At 30.6% G+C, this 17,891-nt stretch overlaps 4 protein-coding genes across 4 annotated transcripts in view; 2 read left to right on the forward strand and 2 right to left on the reverse strand.

Moving 5' to 3' along the window:
- Positions 1 to 474: 474 nt before the first annotated feature.
- On the reverse strand, positions 475 to 1,350 carry LOC108546081 (tyrosine-protein kinase Abl-like; the record flags this gene model as incomplete). The annotated part of the gene is made up of 1 exon (XM_017898008.1): positions 475 to 1,350. A coding segment is annotated over one exon (516 nt), but the record flags the coding sequence as incomplete, so codon positions are not given.
- On the reverse strand, positions 798 to 9,234 carry Abl (tyrosine-protein kinase Abl). The gene is made up of 17 exons (XM_017898034.1): positions 9,108 to 9,234; positions 8,183 to 8,336; positions 7,896 to 8,005; positions 7,503 to 7,801; positions 7,278 to 7,419; positions 7,024 to 7,154; positions 6,661 to 6,923; positions 5,825 to 5,996; positions 5,482 to 5,737; positions 5,243 to 5,365; positions 4,881 to 5,016; positions 4,505 to 4,632; positions 3,859 to 4,070; positions 2,709 to 3,778; positions 2,076 to 2,588; positions 1,432 to 1,953; positions 798 to 823 (listed from the first exon to the last, which is right to left on the reverse strand). The coding sequence occupies exons 1-16, from the start codon at positions 9,232 to 9,234 to the stop codon at positions 1,443 to 1,445; spliced, it is 4,347 nt and encodes a 1,448-aa protein (XP_017753523.1). The 3' UTR covers positions 798 to 823; positions 1,432 to 1,442.
- Positions 9,235 to 10,207: 973 nt separating this feature from the next.
- Rab2 (RAS oncogene family member Rab2) lies at positions 10,208 to 11,839 on the forward strand. Its single transcript, XM_017898018.1, has 4 exons — positions 10,208 to 10,363; positions 11,035 to 11,174; positions 11,286 to 11,642; positions 11,723 to 11,839. Exons 1-4 carry the CDS (start codon positions 10,318 to 10,320, stop codon positions 11,822 to 11,824), a joined length of 645 nt encoding a protein of 214 aa, XP_017753507.1. The 5' UTR covers positions 10,208 to 10,317; the 3' UTR covers positions 11,825 to 11,839.
- Positions 11,840 to 14,347: 2,508 nt separating this feature from the next.
- Positions 14,348 to 17,891, forward strand: part of Hip1 (Huntingtin interacting protein 1) — a 7,944-nt gene continuing 4,400 nt past the window's right edge. The window contains exons 1-5 of the mRNA XM_017898033.1: positions 14,348 to 14,456; positions 16,623 to 16,818; positions 16,953 to 17,016; positions 17,142 to 17,499; positions 17,581 to 17,642. Of these exons, the coding sequence (XP_017753522.1) occupies positions 16,774 to 16,818; positions 16,953 to 17,016; positions 17,142 to 17,499; positions 17,581 to 17,642 (529 nt within the window). The 5' untranslated portion in view covers positions 14,348 to 14,456; positions 16,623 to 16,773. The remainder of the gene's footprint in view (positions 14,457 to 16,622; positions 16,819 to 16,952; positions 17,017 to 17,141; positions 17,500 to 17,580; positions 17,643 to 17,891) is intronic.

Here is a 17,891-nt window from a genome sequence, read left to right on the forward strand (position 1 = left end):
GAAGAACCGAGTGCTCAGTGTACAAAAATTATTTTTTTCTGTATTCATAAGGTAAATATACGTTCTTTCGTTTCGATAAACTGCGATTACTCGTCCTTTTTCTAGTAGTTTAAAACTATTATTCAAAAAATTTAAGGAACCAGAGTATATTTGATCCTTACTTACTTATTATACTTCTAAATTCACCTTGCTCTTGAGAATACATTTCTTCTTTTTTTTTTTTTTTTTTGCAAAACTCAATTCGTAAAAAATATAAGTGAATTACATTTACGCACTATATGGTCTTTTTTTCTCGATATCAAAAGAATAATACTTTTATTACAATAATATCTCAAAATTCGAACAAAAATGGCTAATCGCAGTCTATATTAAGATGAAAATCGAAATATACTTTTTTTCTTTTTTTTTAATTTAATACTTTAACTTTAAATTTTGTCTTACTTTTCCATCAAATCAGTATTTTATTGAGGCCGTGTTTGGCTTAGAGCCTTGCTCTTAAATATCCTTGGTTTCGTGTACTCTCTTCAGGAGCAAAAGTGTAAATATGTTATCTCCAGGAAAATCATGGCAACAAAATTTCATAAAAACTTCATCACAAAAGAAGTATTTTAAATGACTCCTGACTGAAATTGGTTAAGGATCATGAAGTTGCTTGCTATTCAATACAAATATTCGAAGAAACAAAAATCCAGTACGAGAGTTTGGGAAAGATTTTCGAAAAAGTCCAAAACATTCCTGACTGAGTGGCAGACACGATTATTAGAAATAGTGTCAGATGAAAATGAGAACGAGAACAAGGGTGGAGACAGAGAAAACGATGTTAATTTCTCTAGTTTATCTTTGCACGGTATTGACGACATCTTTTATCGTGTTTTGAAGGTCAGTGAGAAGTCTTGTATTCTCTGCAACATTTCGAGTGCCAGCTGCACGAAGCTGTCGTGCCTGGAGCTCTAACCTTGCAAGAAGTTCGCGAAACTGAAACCGCGCATGCGGTGCAATACCACTATCTGCGAGATTAGCACACATTCCGTGTAACAGCCCTACCTTGTCTGAAAGTTGGAGCCAGCTGGTCATAACTATCGTTGAGCTACTTTTTAAATTTAATACGCTGTTCTCAATTAACGTAGAAAGCTCCAATACAATCTGTTTTGCGGTTCTTGAATCTGTGTTTTGTTTACTTAGATCATCTTCTGTATGTTGAGACTTCGTACAGTTTGGTGTTGCATAGATTGAAGAACCAAAATGTTTAGTTGAAGAACATAGTGGTTTTAGTGGCTTTGCAGGAACAACAGGTTTTTCTGGTTCAAGTGGTGGCCATAGTCTAGTATCACTTTTGCTACCAGAACTACAAATATTGATTGATGTCTTAAACTATGTGTGTATACATATATATATATATATAAATAATTAAATAAATAAATAAATATATAAATTTCTCTAGTTTATCTTTGCACGGTATTGACGACATCTTTTATCGTGTTTTGAAGGTCAGTGAGAAGTCTTGTATTCTCTGCAACATTTCGAGTGCCAGCTGCACGAAGCTGTCGTGCCTGGAGCTCTAACCTTGCAAGAAGTTCGCGAAACTGAAACCGCGCATGCGGTGCAATACCACTATCTGCGAGATTAGCACACATTCCGTGTAACAGCCCTACCTTGTCTGAAAGTTGGAGCCAGCTGGTCATAACTATCGTTGAGCTACTTTTTAAATTTAATACGCTGTTCTCAATTAACGTAGAAAGCTCCAATACAATCTGTTTTGCGGTTCTTGAATCTGTGTTTTGTTTACTTAGATCATCTTCTGTATGTTGAGACTTCGTACAGTTTGGTGTTGCATAGATTGAAGAACCAAAATGTTTAGTTGAAGAACATAGTGGTTTTAGTGGCTTTGCAGGAACAACAGGTTTTTCTGGTTCAAGTGGTGGCCATAGTCTAGTATCACTTTTGCTACCAGAACTACAAATATTGATTGATGTCTTAAACTATGTGTGTATACAGATATATATATATAAATAATTAAATAAATAAATAAATATATATAGTATCATATGAAAAGAATAAATATTAATGTTATGTACCTCTGACTACGGGTTGAAGCACCACTGTGATCTTCAGGTGAATCTTCTGTCTGGTCAAGTGTTTCTTGTTTACCACTATTTCCCCTAACACTAAGTTTTGGGCTATGAGGCTGACTGTCACAAGATTCTTTATTTTCCCAAAGCTTCTTCAAGCTACTGATACTGCCAGTACTTCTGCGTTTATCATCTTGTTGTTCTTCTGATTCTGAAGATTGTTCAGTAATGGTACTTTTCTCTTCTAAGGATTTTTCTTTTTCTGCATTCTCAACTTTTCGAAGTCTAGCTTTGAAATCGATTATTTGTCCATCAGATGTCTCTTCCTTTTGCGGATTATTTCGCTTGTCTACTCTTTTCAATTTAAAACCGACACTTCCACTGGATAGTATAGACTCAGTTACGGGAGAAGATATGGATGAATCTTTATGAGCATTATGAATTTGATGCTGCAGTTGTTGATCTTGAGTTCCTTCATTGGTTTTTAAAGTTGACACGGCGTACTCGTTTTGAGCATGTCTAACACGGTAGGAAAAATTATGAGATACACATACATGTTTTAAAAAATAGTTAGTAAACACATAAAAGATGTACTACTATAAAATATACAAACATAATAAGAACATAATAAGAATATACCTCTGTCCAGAATCCATGTTAAAGCTAGCACAGAGTTCTGAAAGTAACTGTGAAGCTGGATCCAGAAGAGCAGATGGAGTACTACTTGTTACTCCAGTTTTCTTGGAAGTTGTACCATGCTTTGTTTCTGCACTCTGTTTAATTTCATTTATGAGTTTCAATTCCAACATCTCTTTCATTCCAGGTTTGCGTTCAAAACTATCAGGAGGTGAGTTTGTAGCAACTGGTGGTGGTGGTGGTGGAGGTGGTGGTGGTGCTTCTTCTGGTGGTGCAGCAGGCTCGATTGTTTCTATCCTGGACTTAAAACCCGCTCTTTTATTATCAGTATTTCTACATGAGTTATCTTGAGTTTCTCTGCGTCTCAAGTTAACTCCAAATCTCGAACAGGCTTCTTTTACAGAAGGTTCTGCGTTACTAACATCGTTTCTATCTTCTTGTTGCTCATTTTCATCTTCCTTTGCACGCCAATCTGTACTCTTTGCTTTTCTTATGGATAATGGAGAATTTCTCATTTGAGAAATTTCGCTACAAGAAATAGGAGGTGGAAGTTCAGCTTGTTCTTGTCCGGAAAAAATTTCATCTGGTGGAGGAGGTAAATCTGCGGGTGGTGGAGGAAACTCTAAATCAGCTAACGATGGTTGAACGGATCTCGATGGGCTCGCAGTACGAAAGTTAGAATTACTCGATACCCGAAAAGTTCTTAAACCAACACCATCAGACTGATTACTCTTCCTTACAGCTACTACTCGACCACGAGGAGAATTTGGAGGTTGATAAGTATTGACAACACCGCTTGAAGAATTACTGCGAGTCATTTGAGGCTGACTTCGTAAATTACTTTGACGAGGAGAAAGAGATCTGTGTTGAGAATTGTCCATAGAAGCTTCGTGTTGTTCTACTGTGCCAGGTGTCATGGAAGAAGCCACTGTTGTACATTCTTGATTCGATGGCATACCACTCTGACGCAAAGATTCTAAATATGCGCCAATCCTAGCACCTTTTGGCAATGTACCATAACGATTAATAGCTCTTTTAACGTTCTGTACTTCTAATGCACCTACTTGTACCAGCTAAAAATAAAATAAAATTTAAATTTACATCAAATTAAAAACTTTCTGAAAGATTCAATTTAATTCTCCAAAAGAATTACCTTTTGTGGTAATGGTTCTTTTGATGGATAAGGTCTTGGTTTAATTTGTTTTTGAGAACAGGTCAAGACAGATATAGGTTCCGGAGATGTTGAAGGTTGAGAAATGAAATTTGGTTCCGCCGTACCCTGAGAACCCTCTCCATCCTCCTCGATTTCACAGCCTCCTGCAGCAATCGTTCCTTGAGCCATCGTCGCGAGATCTCGCGCAATACCTGAGTTCCCATTTAACAACAAACCGTACCGGTACATATTCTCTTTCTGCTTAGAGTCCCTTCGCTGAGAGCGAACAAGTTCCGTAAGCTCAAATAATGAAATACAAATAGTATGTTTTGAAAATTAAAAATAAAAATGTTCCTTTATATACATTAAATTTTGTTCATATTAAAACTTCATTAATCCCGAATGTATTTATTTATTTGATTAAATTAATAAAAATATAAAAACATAAAAAATAAAAATGTCAATATAAATTCGTTTCATTACCTTTTAAGTTCATTATACAATCTTAATCTTTTAATTAAGTATTTAAAAGAGAATATAAATGTAAGAAGAATTGAATACAAAAATTGGATATAGAGCTTACGGTAGGAAACTGAAGCAGTACGTGCACGTATCAGTACGCTCGATTAAAGTAGAATGAAAATACCTTCGAGAATCTTATCAATACCATTTAGATCCGTGGCATCGTCGAGAGTCATGGTGTTCGTTTCAGTATTTTGAATATCTTGCTCTTGATAGGCAGAGTCGCGGAACGAACTGCACGACGACAGCAAGCTGTTACCCAATCGTTATGTTATCGTATTACCATATAATCACTATTCGTCGGTGTTCGAAATCTCGATTATGTGAAAGAAATTTAATAAAAGCAGATTTATAAGAGTAATATGGTAGATAAATAATATTCCATATGTGTATATACAATATCGAATTATTTATTTATTATTGTAACCAGATCTAGAAAAATTATAACAGACATGTAATAATCGAGGTTTCGTCACACCGAAAACAAAAAAATGTCATACCTTGTTCTTTTTGGAGGAGCTGGAGCTTGTTTTCCTTTTTTATTCGTAGAACGTCTCATTTGTACGATACTACTATTATTTTTGCTTGACATACCACCTGTGAATGTACTCAGTTTCGTTACTGAACTAGTAGTATCTACAACAAACAAGTATAAAACCATAACTACATTAAAGCAAAAAGATTAACTTATTCTAAATAAATAATATAATCTAAGATGAATTAATCTAATTTAACAAATAAATTCATTTATTACGCGTAATACCATAAAATATTATAACTGACAAATTTATACAATATGTATAACTCTCAACATAATTATATTATTACAAGATGATATTTTACGAATTCTTTATATATATACCTGATGAAGGTAATGGTTCAGAGACTAGAACAAGTCCATGAATATTTCCAGTACTACCAGTTTGAGATTTTTTGTATGAAAGTAAAGGAATTTCTCCCCCTCCTTGCAATTGCTTTTCGACTTCTGCAACGATCATTTTTTTAGACGTTTGTACAGGTTTTATAATAAAATTTTATATTTATATTAAAAAGAATACCATTATATTAAATATTTGCATAAAAGTTGATAGCATATTTTACCTTCAGTAATACTAGATTCTTGAAACATATTTTCAAGAGAGTGATGAATCTCTTTAAAAGTAGGTCTATCAGCAGCAGACCACTGCCAACATTGACGCATCAATTCATATACTTTCGGTGGACATCCAGGAGGACATTCCATTCTGTAACCTTTTTCTAACATATGATAAACATCCGTCAAATCAACGCCAGGATAAGGAGACATTCCATAGGTTGCTATTTCCCAAAGTAAGATTCCAAACGCCCACACGTCAGACTACAAATATAAAGTTCAAATATAATATAAATAATTATACAAATAAAACCTTCATGATATTATCTCTAAGAAAGTTTGTTGTTTTACCTTCGTAGAAAATTTATTATATGCTAATCCCTCTGGAGCAGTCCATTTTATAGGGAATTTCGCACCAGCATGCGCCGTGTACGTATCATCTCTCATTAACCGGGCCAAGCCAAAGTCTGCAACCTTCACCAGATGATTTTCTCCCACTAGGCAGTTTCGAGCCGCTAGATCTCTGTATCGAAAGTCGTGATGTTAACGCAAGCTTGTTTCTTAAGAGGACAGGGCGATGAAATTTAAAACATTTCTCTAAATGAATTGAATGTATTTTTTCATATTGAATATGCGTATCATAATTATCAATGCTAATACTTTTCTTCAGTGACCCTTGAGTCGCTACAAATCGCTCCCTAAAAACAGCTACTTACAAGAAAAATACTTTAAGTGTAACGATTACTATTTGGCATAACACATACCATCTTAATGCTAATTCTTTACTGATCAGAGGTAGAAAAAACTAATTGCTTCAGGATATGCATTATGAGATAAAAAGCGAGCATTACATTGTATGTATTTCAATTGTTAATTTCTTTTAGTGCTTTTTTGGGGGAAAAAGTATTTAATAAACTCCCAGTAAAACTTTTAATTTGATCAAAATTTAAAAATGAGAGTGTCAATATTTTGTAATAAAAATATCGCATATGATAAATTTATTTTGAAATTATATCATATAAGATTAGCATAAAAATGAAAATATAATTCTTAAACAAACTATAATAAAGTTAAATAATTTACATCTCATATAAAAATACGGTTAACGCATCTTTTACTTGAAAAATATATACAAAATATATAAATCATATGAAAAGATACATTTATTCTAAAATATTAAAAAATACCTGTGAATGAAATTTCTGCTTTCCAAATAACTCATTCCACTAGCGATTTGTGTAGCCATATGCATTAAAACAACGGCATTGATTTGGTGTTTGCTCTCGTTCCGCAAATAGTCTAACAGATTTCCCTTGCTCATGAATTCTGTAATGATGTAGAATGGCGGTTCACGAGTACATACACCCAGTAACTGAACTAAATTTCTGTGCTTCATCTCCTTCATAATTGCAGCTTCTTCCAGAAAATCTTTTAGAGCCATTGTATCCTCCTATAAAATAAAAATACAAACAAATATTAATAAATAAAATAGAAAATGATATAAATAATAAAAATAACAAATACAATACATGTACAATACAAGTACTGACCTTTAATGTTTTTACAGCCACAGTCATATTGTACCTCTTCCATACAGCTTCATAGACATCTCCATATTGCCCACCACCTAATTTATGTCTCATAACTATATCTGTTCTATTAATTTCCCATTCGTCAGGTTCTAAAAAAGATAATTTCAATAAATTTCAATAATTGCAATCAATATTTTAAGCTGTTAATTTGAATTTTTTACGTATTTTTATAAAATATACAATTGTTCAAGTTTTTATAATTTTTTACATACCTGGACTAAGTGGGAAAACAGTAGGTTTATTGTGCTTTGGTGCAGGATAAAGTAATTGTGTGATTAAACCATCAGCTAGCATTGAATGGTGATGTACTAATTCTGCCAGAGTATTAAATTTGCTTTCAGTTGTAACATACATCTAAAATATTAATATTTCATAATAGAATGTCTACTTCTCATAGGATATTATACCTGTGCCAGCAGAATTCTTTGATTATATACCTTTCCCTCACTATCTTCATTAATCCTATAGTGGTATACTCTACCCTCGTATCGAAGAGAAATACTGCGTTGACCTGGGCTGCTTTCTGATTCACGAACCAAAAAGCTACCATTTATACCAGAACTTAGAAGATATTCTGCAGCATTCCTAGATATTCTTCCATGATACCAAGAATGTTTTTCCAAAGAATTTACTGGGGTGACATAATTTGAAGGAACCCATCCTACTTGACCAGTACTTGAATGAGCTTCACACCACTCTCCACTCTTATTATAACTTAGAATACGAACTTGTTCTCCTAAATTCAAGTAATTTATAATATACAATACATTTTTTTCAGTAGATATATGATTGCACATGTTCATATTTATTTATTTATATACAATAATTACCTTTTTTAAGACTAAGCTGATTTTCTCCACCTGCTTGAAAATCATATAGAGCAACAAATAGTTGGGGATCATCCTCTTCTTGTGCCAATAGGTTTTCCTTGCTTGTCCATCTATAACATATTTTAATATTATGATTTAAGTATACATAACTTTTTTATACATATAATTTTATTTATTTATAGTATTATTTATTTACATACAAAATCTAACTATTAAATATTTACACATATATTCTGTAAAAAAAAAAAGTTAACGAGACAATAAAATTATAACAAATAAACTTCCACCTGTTTGCAGCCTCCAAAAGTCCAGCAGAAGAAACTCCAGTATGTTGTTGGATATTCACTTGTTGTGAAATTGGTTGAATGCTGGACCCATTTGGAGGATCACCATCTGGTAATGCCGGAATGTGAGGTAGTGGTCTGCTTTGTAAAAGAGCTTCTGCACAACATCATAATACTGTTGTATGCATATGACTACAAATTAATGTAAGAAACTTAATTAATAAAATTTAATATTAATATTTTAATTTTCTGCATTCTATCTTTTCAAAAGAATTCTAATTTACTCTTTTTCAATAATTAAATATATTGTGTAATTTCTATTAATGAATATTAATATTAACATATAAAAAAGCATTTCCTATTTTAGGTATTAATTTTTTTATTATAATCTTGTAACACATATTTATATATATATACAAAATAATTAAACATGTTAAATTAACAATTATGATTTGAATTGTAAAATTATTTAAAATAACTTAAATAATTAAAAGTTAATAATATTATTTGGAATAATAAAAACAAGATGTTTAATATAGATAATTCCTGGTAACAAGTTATAACAACTGAGAACTAATTTGGGATATTAAATAATGTAATATTGTAACAATAAATTGATAATCAATCATTAATTAGGTACAAAAATTCATAAACATACATCTATATATGTATATGTATTAATTATATAACCAAATCACAACTTTTAACTTGCCGTTTTTTGCATGTCATTATTTGTAATTTTATTTCATTTTTCCATAATCTTTTACATTCGAAATCTGCTATAAAGCAAGGACAGTGCATGAACGCAAGAGAGAAACTAAAGGAGTGAGAAGAAGAAAGTGTGAGGGAGAAGTGAAAAAAGGGACGGAAGTAGGAAAGAAATAGAAGATAGAAAGCAAGAGAGTAAGAAAATAAGAGAAGGAATTACCGCTGTGCTCTGTAAATATATTAGAGCCAACAAGACGGGACTCCTTAAGGTTCCTTGGCTGTTTGCGCGTCTGTCGCGCAGCAGAGCCGACAGGAACAATTCTCTCCTTAGTCTGTTGAGCACCCATAGTTCCCGAATTGGCATGCCCTTAGATTAATCCCGGCCGCAAAACTGCCGGGGCCGTTCACTCGGCACATTCACTTTCGGCCTGACAGTCTAACTCCCGATCGCATCTCTCGTCGGCCTCTGCCGACGACGAGAATACCCGAGATTCACAAATCTCACCACAACGCGAACCTTCTATTCACATTTTTGACCAGCACTCAAGATCGACACTCTCGCCATGTTTGACAGCTTCGACGTCGACGATAGCTCGATTCGCACCGTACTGTTTACTACTTTTACTTACCACTAGAGTCATTTCTGTATCCTCATTGGACAATCAATTTCTTGGATAAAGATTTCATTGGTCAACGGCTTTGTTGACCGATAACATCATCCGAAGTCTAGGTTCTTTGTTATATATTTCCCTTTTTATTTTATTTGCATGTAAATACTGATATTTATTAAAAGAATTAGACTATATTCTAAAACAATTGTACACGTATTAATATTAAATAAATGTTTAAGTGCTTATTATTCGCAATATTAATTATTCTTTTATACATTTGTTATATTAACTTTTCAAACCTATTCCCGATTTGTTCAAGTACATTGTTATTTTGTATATACATAAGAGAAATATTAAGAAAGAAGAAACTTTATTAGTTATAAAGTTTAATAGTATATGCTAGTAATATAGCTAAATATACTAAGTTATGAAACACGGTGCAATTGTAATATACAAAGATATAGGTATAATAATATAACATAAATATAATTTATATTAAATTAACAATTGTTCTTTACAATACCATAATCATATAATACATATATATTTTAACGTAACTATGTTATTAAGTCAGAAAATGCCATGGTTTTGGAACACAGCCAACGCTTATAAGATACGTCGATGACTGAAGCGACGGCAGCGCGATATCGGAAACCCGAACTTATTACGAATAATACGAAAAATCCCGAGAATTGCCGAAGAGATTCAGTGACGTCATACTGAAGCAGAAGAGATAAGACAGTCAAAAAAGTGAAGTTCTGTTTTCTAATATATCCGCATTTCGTATAGATATCTTTATTTCCTACATAATTTTGAAAAATGTCGTACGCATACCTTTTCAAGTACATTATCATTGGAGATACAGGTAATTATCTGATGCTTTTATAGAAATAAATGCTAAATGATTTTTACATTCTATACTACTTCGACCGTGACAGGACCCATTGTTTTCGTTCCTTTGGACGACAATATTTTTGATTCGCACAACTTAGAACATTTTTAAGAATCGTGATGTATGTGTTCTACAGTAACATTTAATATTATAAATTAGTATTACTTTTGATGTATTATCCGTATACATCTTTTTTTGTATAATAATTTTGTCGACTTAAACGATGTCGTATTCATTTATTTATGTTAAGACCAGACTTTATATTAAGTTTCTTACAATCCAAACGCAGTATCATTAAGGATTGAGTCAATAGATGTAATAGTTGTGAACTTGTTATAAATATTATTTTTACAGCATTGATCTTGATTTGTTTATTTCGATATTGTTTATTACATAATAAAATGTATTCTTAAATTTTTTCGTTATCAATATGGAAAGAAAGGAAAAGTTTAAATGTAAATAAATAAATATATTTTAGTATTATTCATAACTTGTGTGTTTGTTTTCAAACAATTCACACATGTATATGTGTATAATGTGCAACACACACACCCACACACACACACAAAACATATATATTTAATAAATTATATAAATTTCTATTAGTATATTTAATTTACTACATGAATATGTTGTTTAAATAGGAGTTGGAAAATCTTGCCTGCTTCTGCAATTTACGGATAAGAGATTCCAGCCTGTCCATGATTTAACAATAGGTGTTGAGTTTGGTTCTCGTATGATTACAATCGATGGAAAACCGATCAAGCTTCAGATTTGGGATACTGTAATTATTTATTTTTTATGTACATTTATATATTGTTATGTACTTAATTTATTTTATATTGTAATACAGTAGGATACATATATTGGTAATATATTTAAATTGATATTATAGGCAGGTCAAGAAGCATTTCGTTCCATTACACGATCATATTACCGTGGAGCAGCAGGAGCTTTATTAGTATATGATATTACACGTAGAGAAACATTTAATCATTTAACAATATGGTTAGAAGATGCAAGACAACATTCAAATTCTAATATGGTGATCATGTTAATTGGTAACAAAAGTGATTTGGATAATAGAAGGGAAGTGAAGAGAGAAGAAGGAGAAGCTTTTGCAAGAGAACATGGTCTTGTTTTTATGGAAACCAGTGCAAAAACAGCAATTAATGTAGAAGATGCATTTATTAACACAGCAAAAGTAATTTATGAAAAAATACAGGAAGGTGTATTTGATATAAACAATGAGGTAATAAGGTTACTATATAATTACAACTACAATATTCTATCCGTAATATCATTAACAAAATAATTTTCAAATATATCTAGGCAAATGGTATTAAGATTGGACCTCAACATTCACCAACAAGCCCTAGTGGATTAGGAGGTACTGGTGGTCAAGGAAATACGCAAAGTGGTGGGTGCTGCTAGGGGCTGAGGGTTGCCTGTCCGCCGCTTCATCCCTCTCCAATTTAAATTGATCTTTCTACTCCTGTTCCTCATTTTATTCTCAACCAATTACTTTGTATATTCTTTTGCGCGTGTCGCATTATGAGGTAACAAGTGATTATTAGTGTATTTATTATTTAAAAACAACATATACATACATATTAAATAGTAATATTATAAAGAAAAATGTTATATACTGCTTAAATCATGAAACTTAATAAAATTTTAATTTATAGATTCTGGCTGCTGTAAATTTATTAGTTTTAAATATTGTTTAATAAATGCTTTGTATACTTGATTCTTTCATAGTAACATAATAATTAGTTTTTAATTATACTCATAAATAATTAAAGCTTTTAATATATACAGATGGTTTTATTTTTAATGTGCTAGGAAGAAAAAAATATTTTATTAATACAATATTATTAGATTTTTATTTATTTACATTTGAAATTATTTAATTGTCATATGTCAAAAATTTGAGGAAAAAATTGATTACACATTGGATATTGATCAAGCGGGAGAGGATGGGTACTTGTATTTAATGTTTTGTATTTGTTCACATTGTATATTGTATGTATTGTGCACTGATCTTTAAAATTTAATTTAATTTAACAATGAATCATAATTGATATATATGAATCAAAGTAATTTGTCAAAGATATGATTTACACTTGACTACCTAAGGCGACACCATGTATATGTATGTATCAATGTATGAAATGACGAATATATAAAAACATATAAATCAATTTCATTGTGAGGCCTATCTAACCAAAAATCTTATTACTTCATTAATTATGATTGGTATTGTTATTTTTGGTATACCTTAGAAGTATATCTAATTACAATACATAAATTACGACATTTTTATTATTTTTATATTTAAGTAAATATGATCAGTAAATTTAAATATTCACTAAGGATAAATTCTCTATTTATAGCCATAAGTAATAATACCAATTAAAAAGATATAGAAGTACTAATGCTACCTGTATTTTGTCCATCTTAATGTAAAAATAAACATAATACATATATACGTTTGTTTTGATTATAAATTAAAAAGATTATTAATTATATTAAACACAGAAAATTTAAATATATCCTGTTAGTGCAAATAATATCTTATAATGAAAAAAGAATTTACTTATTTATTACAAATTGTTTTTATACCTACTGCAATTTGCAACAAGAGTCTTCTGATACATTATGTTTTATGGTATAATATATATAAATGTGTGTAATTTAATGACAAATAGATGCAAAAATTGAAACTCAATATTGTAATATTCATTCAATTTTTACACCTGTTTAATATTGTATTTGTTGTGTTACAATATCTTTAGAATTAAACTATGTAAATTAATTTGAATGAACAATTATTATTTATTAATTGCCACTGTAAGCTACTGCAAATGCATTAATCATTATCTATTTATAATAGACAATATATTTTTTTGATTAAGACATATATATATTTTGTTTTATTAGAGATACATATGCAACAATTTAATTTATACTTTCAGTTAAATAATAACCATTAAATTTATAATTATTTTAAGAATAAGATATAAACTGACTTCATACATAGTGATTACACATAATTTCAATTGTTTTCCATCAATTTTTATTCATTAAAATGACTAACAAAAATATTTATAGTTTTAAAATAGGTATAATAAATTTAAGAATTTTTTTTAAACTACATTTAATAATAGAAATAAATGTAAAATCAATTTGACATAATTAATCAATAATACTAAAATTCTTAATATTTATTTATAAATTATTAAAAATAAAATTGTATTATATTTTTGTAAAGATTTTTAAATCATTTGAAATAAGTTTAGCCAGAATGTGCAGTTATTTTGACAGAATTTAAAACGGCGACGAAGATTAGAAGTCTTATACCGGAAGAAGATAAATGATATACAAATAATAAGGTGATAATAATACTATGGAGCAAAGAAAAAAGATGAGATAATAAAAACACTAGAATTCAACGAATCATTTAAGTATAATCGCAAAATGTAAAAGTAAATGTTACTTTAAAAACAAGTTTACGCGCCAGCAGGTTTCACAAGTCAGCTACGCCATTGGAAGAGCGCTCGAAATAGCGGTTTGATACTGAATGCACGCTACTTCTATTGCTATATTTCAAGTGATTCGCTGTATTCTATCGTACGCGCGGACGGGAAGCACGTATTTATTTCGTATTTGGTACGAATTTCAATTTGCTTATTAATAACAGTGTTTGTCGTTGTTTAAGTCTCTTATTGTTATCTTTAACATTTATCCATCGTATTTGATATCGAATTGCTGTATCCGTACTATTACGTATCGATACATTTTTAATACGGGCTTTAATTAAAAGAAATCAATTAAAATAATTGATCCATCATTTGCCGCACTTTTCAAAACTAGGTTTGTTAATATTTAAAAAGGAGTGTTAGTGCGCATTTATGAAGTTTCCGTTTATGATAACCGGATCTATGCTACGTAATCTTTTGAAACAATTCGTGTGTTGACGGAGTAATGAGTTTAATACAACTACATGTTTTTTAACAAAGCAGAGATCTGGATTTAATGGCATAGACAGTTCGAATAGTTTTAGGTACGTAATACAAGTTATAGTATGTAACTGCATGTTACATTTGTAATGTAAGTATTTAAATGTATCGATGCCTTTTAAATGAACGTAAGGTTATCTCCTTGTCAATTAGGAAAACGTATTCATAAAAGTGTATTTTGAATTTTAAAGTGTACAAATGTTTCAAACTATTAAAACTAGACGTATACGATGAAAATGCGGTCCTTGACCTCGTTCCGACTCATATATCGTTTCAATGCCTTTTATAGGTTAGGAAATGTGTTTATTATGGCATTTTACATGTTAGAAGTGTTAAATTGTTAATAGTACTATTTTGGTATATGATTTTTGAAATTTTGGAAAGTTATTTATAAAAAAACATTTATGTCCATTATTTGTAACAATTTGTAATGTGATATTGTATACATAATTCTAAGAAAAATTTGACATCAATGAACAGGAAACCGCCTCTTTGATCTTTTTTCATATATGTATATACACACACATACACACACGTGCATATTTGATTCTATATACCACTTATTTTGTTGACGAATAAGATTAAAATAATTTTTATAGTAATGTTATTTTATTCCATTACACATATTCGAAAATTTAACGATATTTTAATAATATTTATAAATGTTTATATCGTATAACATCTATGTTCAGAGGTTATTTTTATAAACAAATTGAAACGGATATAAAATTAACCGCAGTATATTCAAATACAATATGGCTAATATTTAATTACATATTGCTTATATTTGATTTTTTAATATAATAATTGTAAAAATTATTGATCATTTTTATTTCTTGCCATGAACATTAACTAAGTTACTATTATCCATAAAAAGTTTCCTTAAAAAAGTAAACGCATAATTTTTATTTCTGACGATCATGATCGTAGTTTTCTAAAAAATTAAAGTTAGAAACATGGTGCTTCTACGGTGAAGACCGTAGATTTAAATTGGACGAATTCAGACGTGTTTGTAACTTATGCGTCAACCAAGTTTTATTAATTAACGCATATCGATATACATAATTACGATACTAACGAAGATAACTTGTAATTCAATTACCATTTATTTTGCTATACTTAGAAATGTACGCATATTTTTTTCTATCAAAGTATAATTCTAAATAATATGCCAACATTGTTTATGTTTATGTTATTTATTGATTTTAATTTTATATCAGAATCGAGTGCCGTTAATGTTGCGTTTATTTCAGTCATTATCTTTGTTTTCTTTCTAGTTGTGATACACAGGGTCTTTGACATACGATGTAACGAACTACATGTTGCTGGTTTATCTAAATGCACAAGTTCATCCAGTGAAATACTTTCTGAATGAACGTAACCGTATAGCGGCACTCTTTCTGGCACAAGGCATCGTTAACCGTGCTGGTGCGGTGACACCACTCGGAAGGTTAATGAACATAAAAGACCCATCATTTAGACTTCCGAGATTGAACACTTGCAATACGTATTCTATTTGCAATGAACATTTTTCGAAGCAAAAATGGTGGAGATTAATGAATTTTTAAATTAACTTAAATTAAAGAAACTTAAAATTTTTTAATTCGCTAGCACATTGTGTAGTATAATATAGTATCATAAATTCGTATTTTTATTTCTATAGTAATGTTACTCTAAGTTATACCAGTTTGTATAATAAACAGTTCAGAAGATATAAATTTGTTATTCTTTGGAAATGAAGAAATTGGCTATTTATTTAATGTAATAATATATATTTTTTTTTAATTTATTTGAACTGTATAATACGTTAAAAAAAAGAAAAAAATGAAATTGTTCGAAGCTTTCAGATATAGAGTATATTTCTTCGGAAATATTTTAGCTTTTTATCAGTATTGGAGTTAGCTTCAATCACATATCTGATAACGAATTGATACACAGTATATTTCAGTTTCTACTAACGATATGTTTTATTACCGATATTTCTGAATTGCTGGACACATTAGTAAATAATAAAATTAATCGAATAAATAGTTTTCAGATTCTTTTGAACGATATAAAATTGTGCGCCCTCAACTTTCTTAATTATCTATCTTTTTCTTTTTTTTTTAAATATTTTATAAGTGATAATCATTTGCGCAATAAATTGTTTAGTCCTGCGTTTAATTCTTACCCATGGTGAAGTGTTTCGCCAGTGATATGTAATTTTTCAGGCGATGTGGAGCAACGTAATATTGTCGAGCGTGTTTGTTTAACACATTTCGACACGACTGTCGAATTGATGAAATGATGACTTTTCATACGGACTGACCACTAGGATTCCTATTTACACGTGCTTTAATTTCACCGTTGTACACTTTTATCATGACGAGTGTTGTCCCAATCACCGATAAACAACTCCATCAGCTGGTAAATGAATTTTATAGAGATTTCCTTTTGTCCTTCTAAACTTCTTCTTTCATACTTTTTGAAAACCGATGCTTTTAAAAAATCACGTAATAATCTGGTGTAAAAGATTACAAAAAATTGTTTCTGTCTTTTAGAGCATCTCTATTGGGAAGGCTGTAAATCCTACAGAAACGCCTGTGAAAGAGAAACATGTGCGAAGTATCCTTCTTAACAAAGAATTCTTTAAAAGGAAAGAAAGATCATTAAGAGCATTAGAAATTATGATTAATAAAATTATTTTTGAATATGCGTATGTACTATATATATACCTTACATAAATATAGGTGCGATTATAGGTACACACCAAGAGAAGGGTGGAATGATTTTTTGGATGTACATGTTACGGCAGCCATTGCAAGAGAATCAGATAGTCGCATGGAAGTTTTGTCATGTTTTGCACAAGATACTGCGAGAGGGTCATGAGAAAGTTATACCGGATTCCCAACGGTATCGTGGAAGATTGGAAGATCTCGGAAAATTATGGCAACACTTGCGAGAAGGATATGGGCCATTGATTCAATTGTACATAAGATTACTGATCACCAAGTTAGATTTTCACAAGCGAAACCCACGCATACCCGGAAATCTTCAAGTAACACCGGAGGAACTTAAATCTATCGGGGAAAACGATATCAATGTTTAGTAAGTTTTCAATTCTACAAATTGTATACATGTCATAGATTATGTCCTATGTTTTATACTTTTCTCTCTTCTCTTCTTCAGTTTCCAAATGTCGGTCGAAATGTTCGATTACATGGACGATATTTTGAATTTACAACGTGCAGGTAGGTACGGACTGAATACTTGTTTATCACTGTGCTTTTCTTATTGTTCAAGTTCTTGATTTCATCTCGATTGACAAGAAATAGGTCACCATCTTTATATCTTTTACTGATAAACGTTTTGCGTAAATACCAGTCACCGATGTACTTTTCTTTTCTAATGTGTCATATTGTACTATGGTAGTTTTGGCGTAAAAGTGTCGGTTATATTTGCAAAAAAGAAAGGAACGCAGTATCAATATAGGTTTCCCT

The sequence above is a fragment of the Eufriesea mexicana genome, unplaced genomic scaffold (genome assembly GCF_001483705.2).
Source record: "Eufriesea mexicana isolate 0111107269 unplaced genomic scaffold, ASM148370v2 scaffold605, whole genome shotgun sequence".
NCBI classification, from domain to species: Eukaryota; Metazoa; Arthropoda; class Insecta; order Hymenoptera; family Apidae; genus Eufriesea; species Eufriesea mexicana.

Excerpts from the sequence above, each read along its gene's own strand:
- Rab2 (XM_017898018.1), top strand. The coding sequence starts at position 10,318 with ATGTCGTACGCATACCTTTTCAAGTACATTATCATTGGAGATACAG. Across the intron at positions 10,364-11,034 it reads CATTATCATTGGAGATACAG|GAGTTGGAAAATCTTGCCTG; the intron begins GTAATTATCTGA and ends TTGTTTAAATAG. Across the intron at positions 11,643-11,722 it reads TATTTGATATAAACAATGAG|GCAAATGGTATTAAGATTGG; the intron begins GTAATAAGGTTA and ends AAATATATCTAG.
- Abl (XM_017898034.1), bottom strand. The coding sequence starts at position 9,234 with ATGGGTGCTCAACAGACTAAGGAGAGAATTGTTCCTGTCGGCTCTGCT. Across the intron at positions 5,997-6,660 it reads AGCAGAAATTTCATTCACAG|AGATCTAGCGGCTCGAAACT; the intron begins GTATTTTTTAAT and ends CTTTCGATACAG. Across the intron at positions 2,589-2,708 it reads AACATGGATTCTGGACAGAG|ACATGCTCAAAACGAGTACG; the intron begins GTATATTCTTAT and ends CTACCGTGTTAG.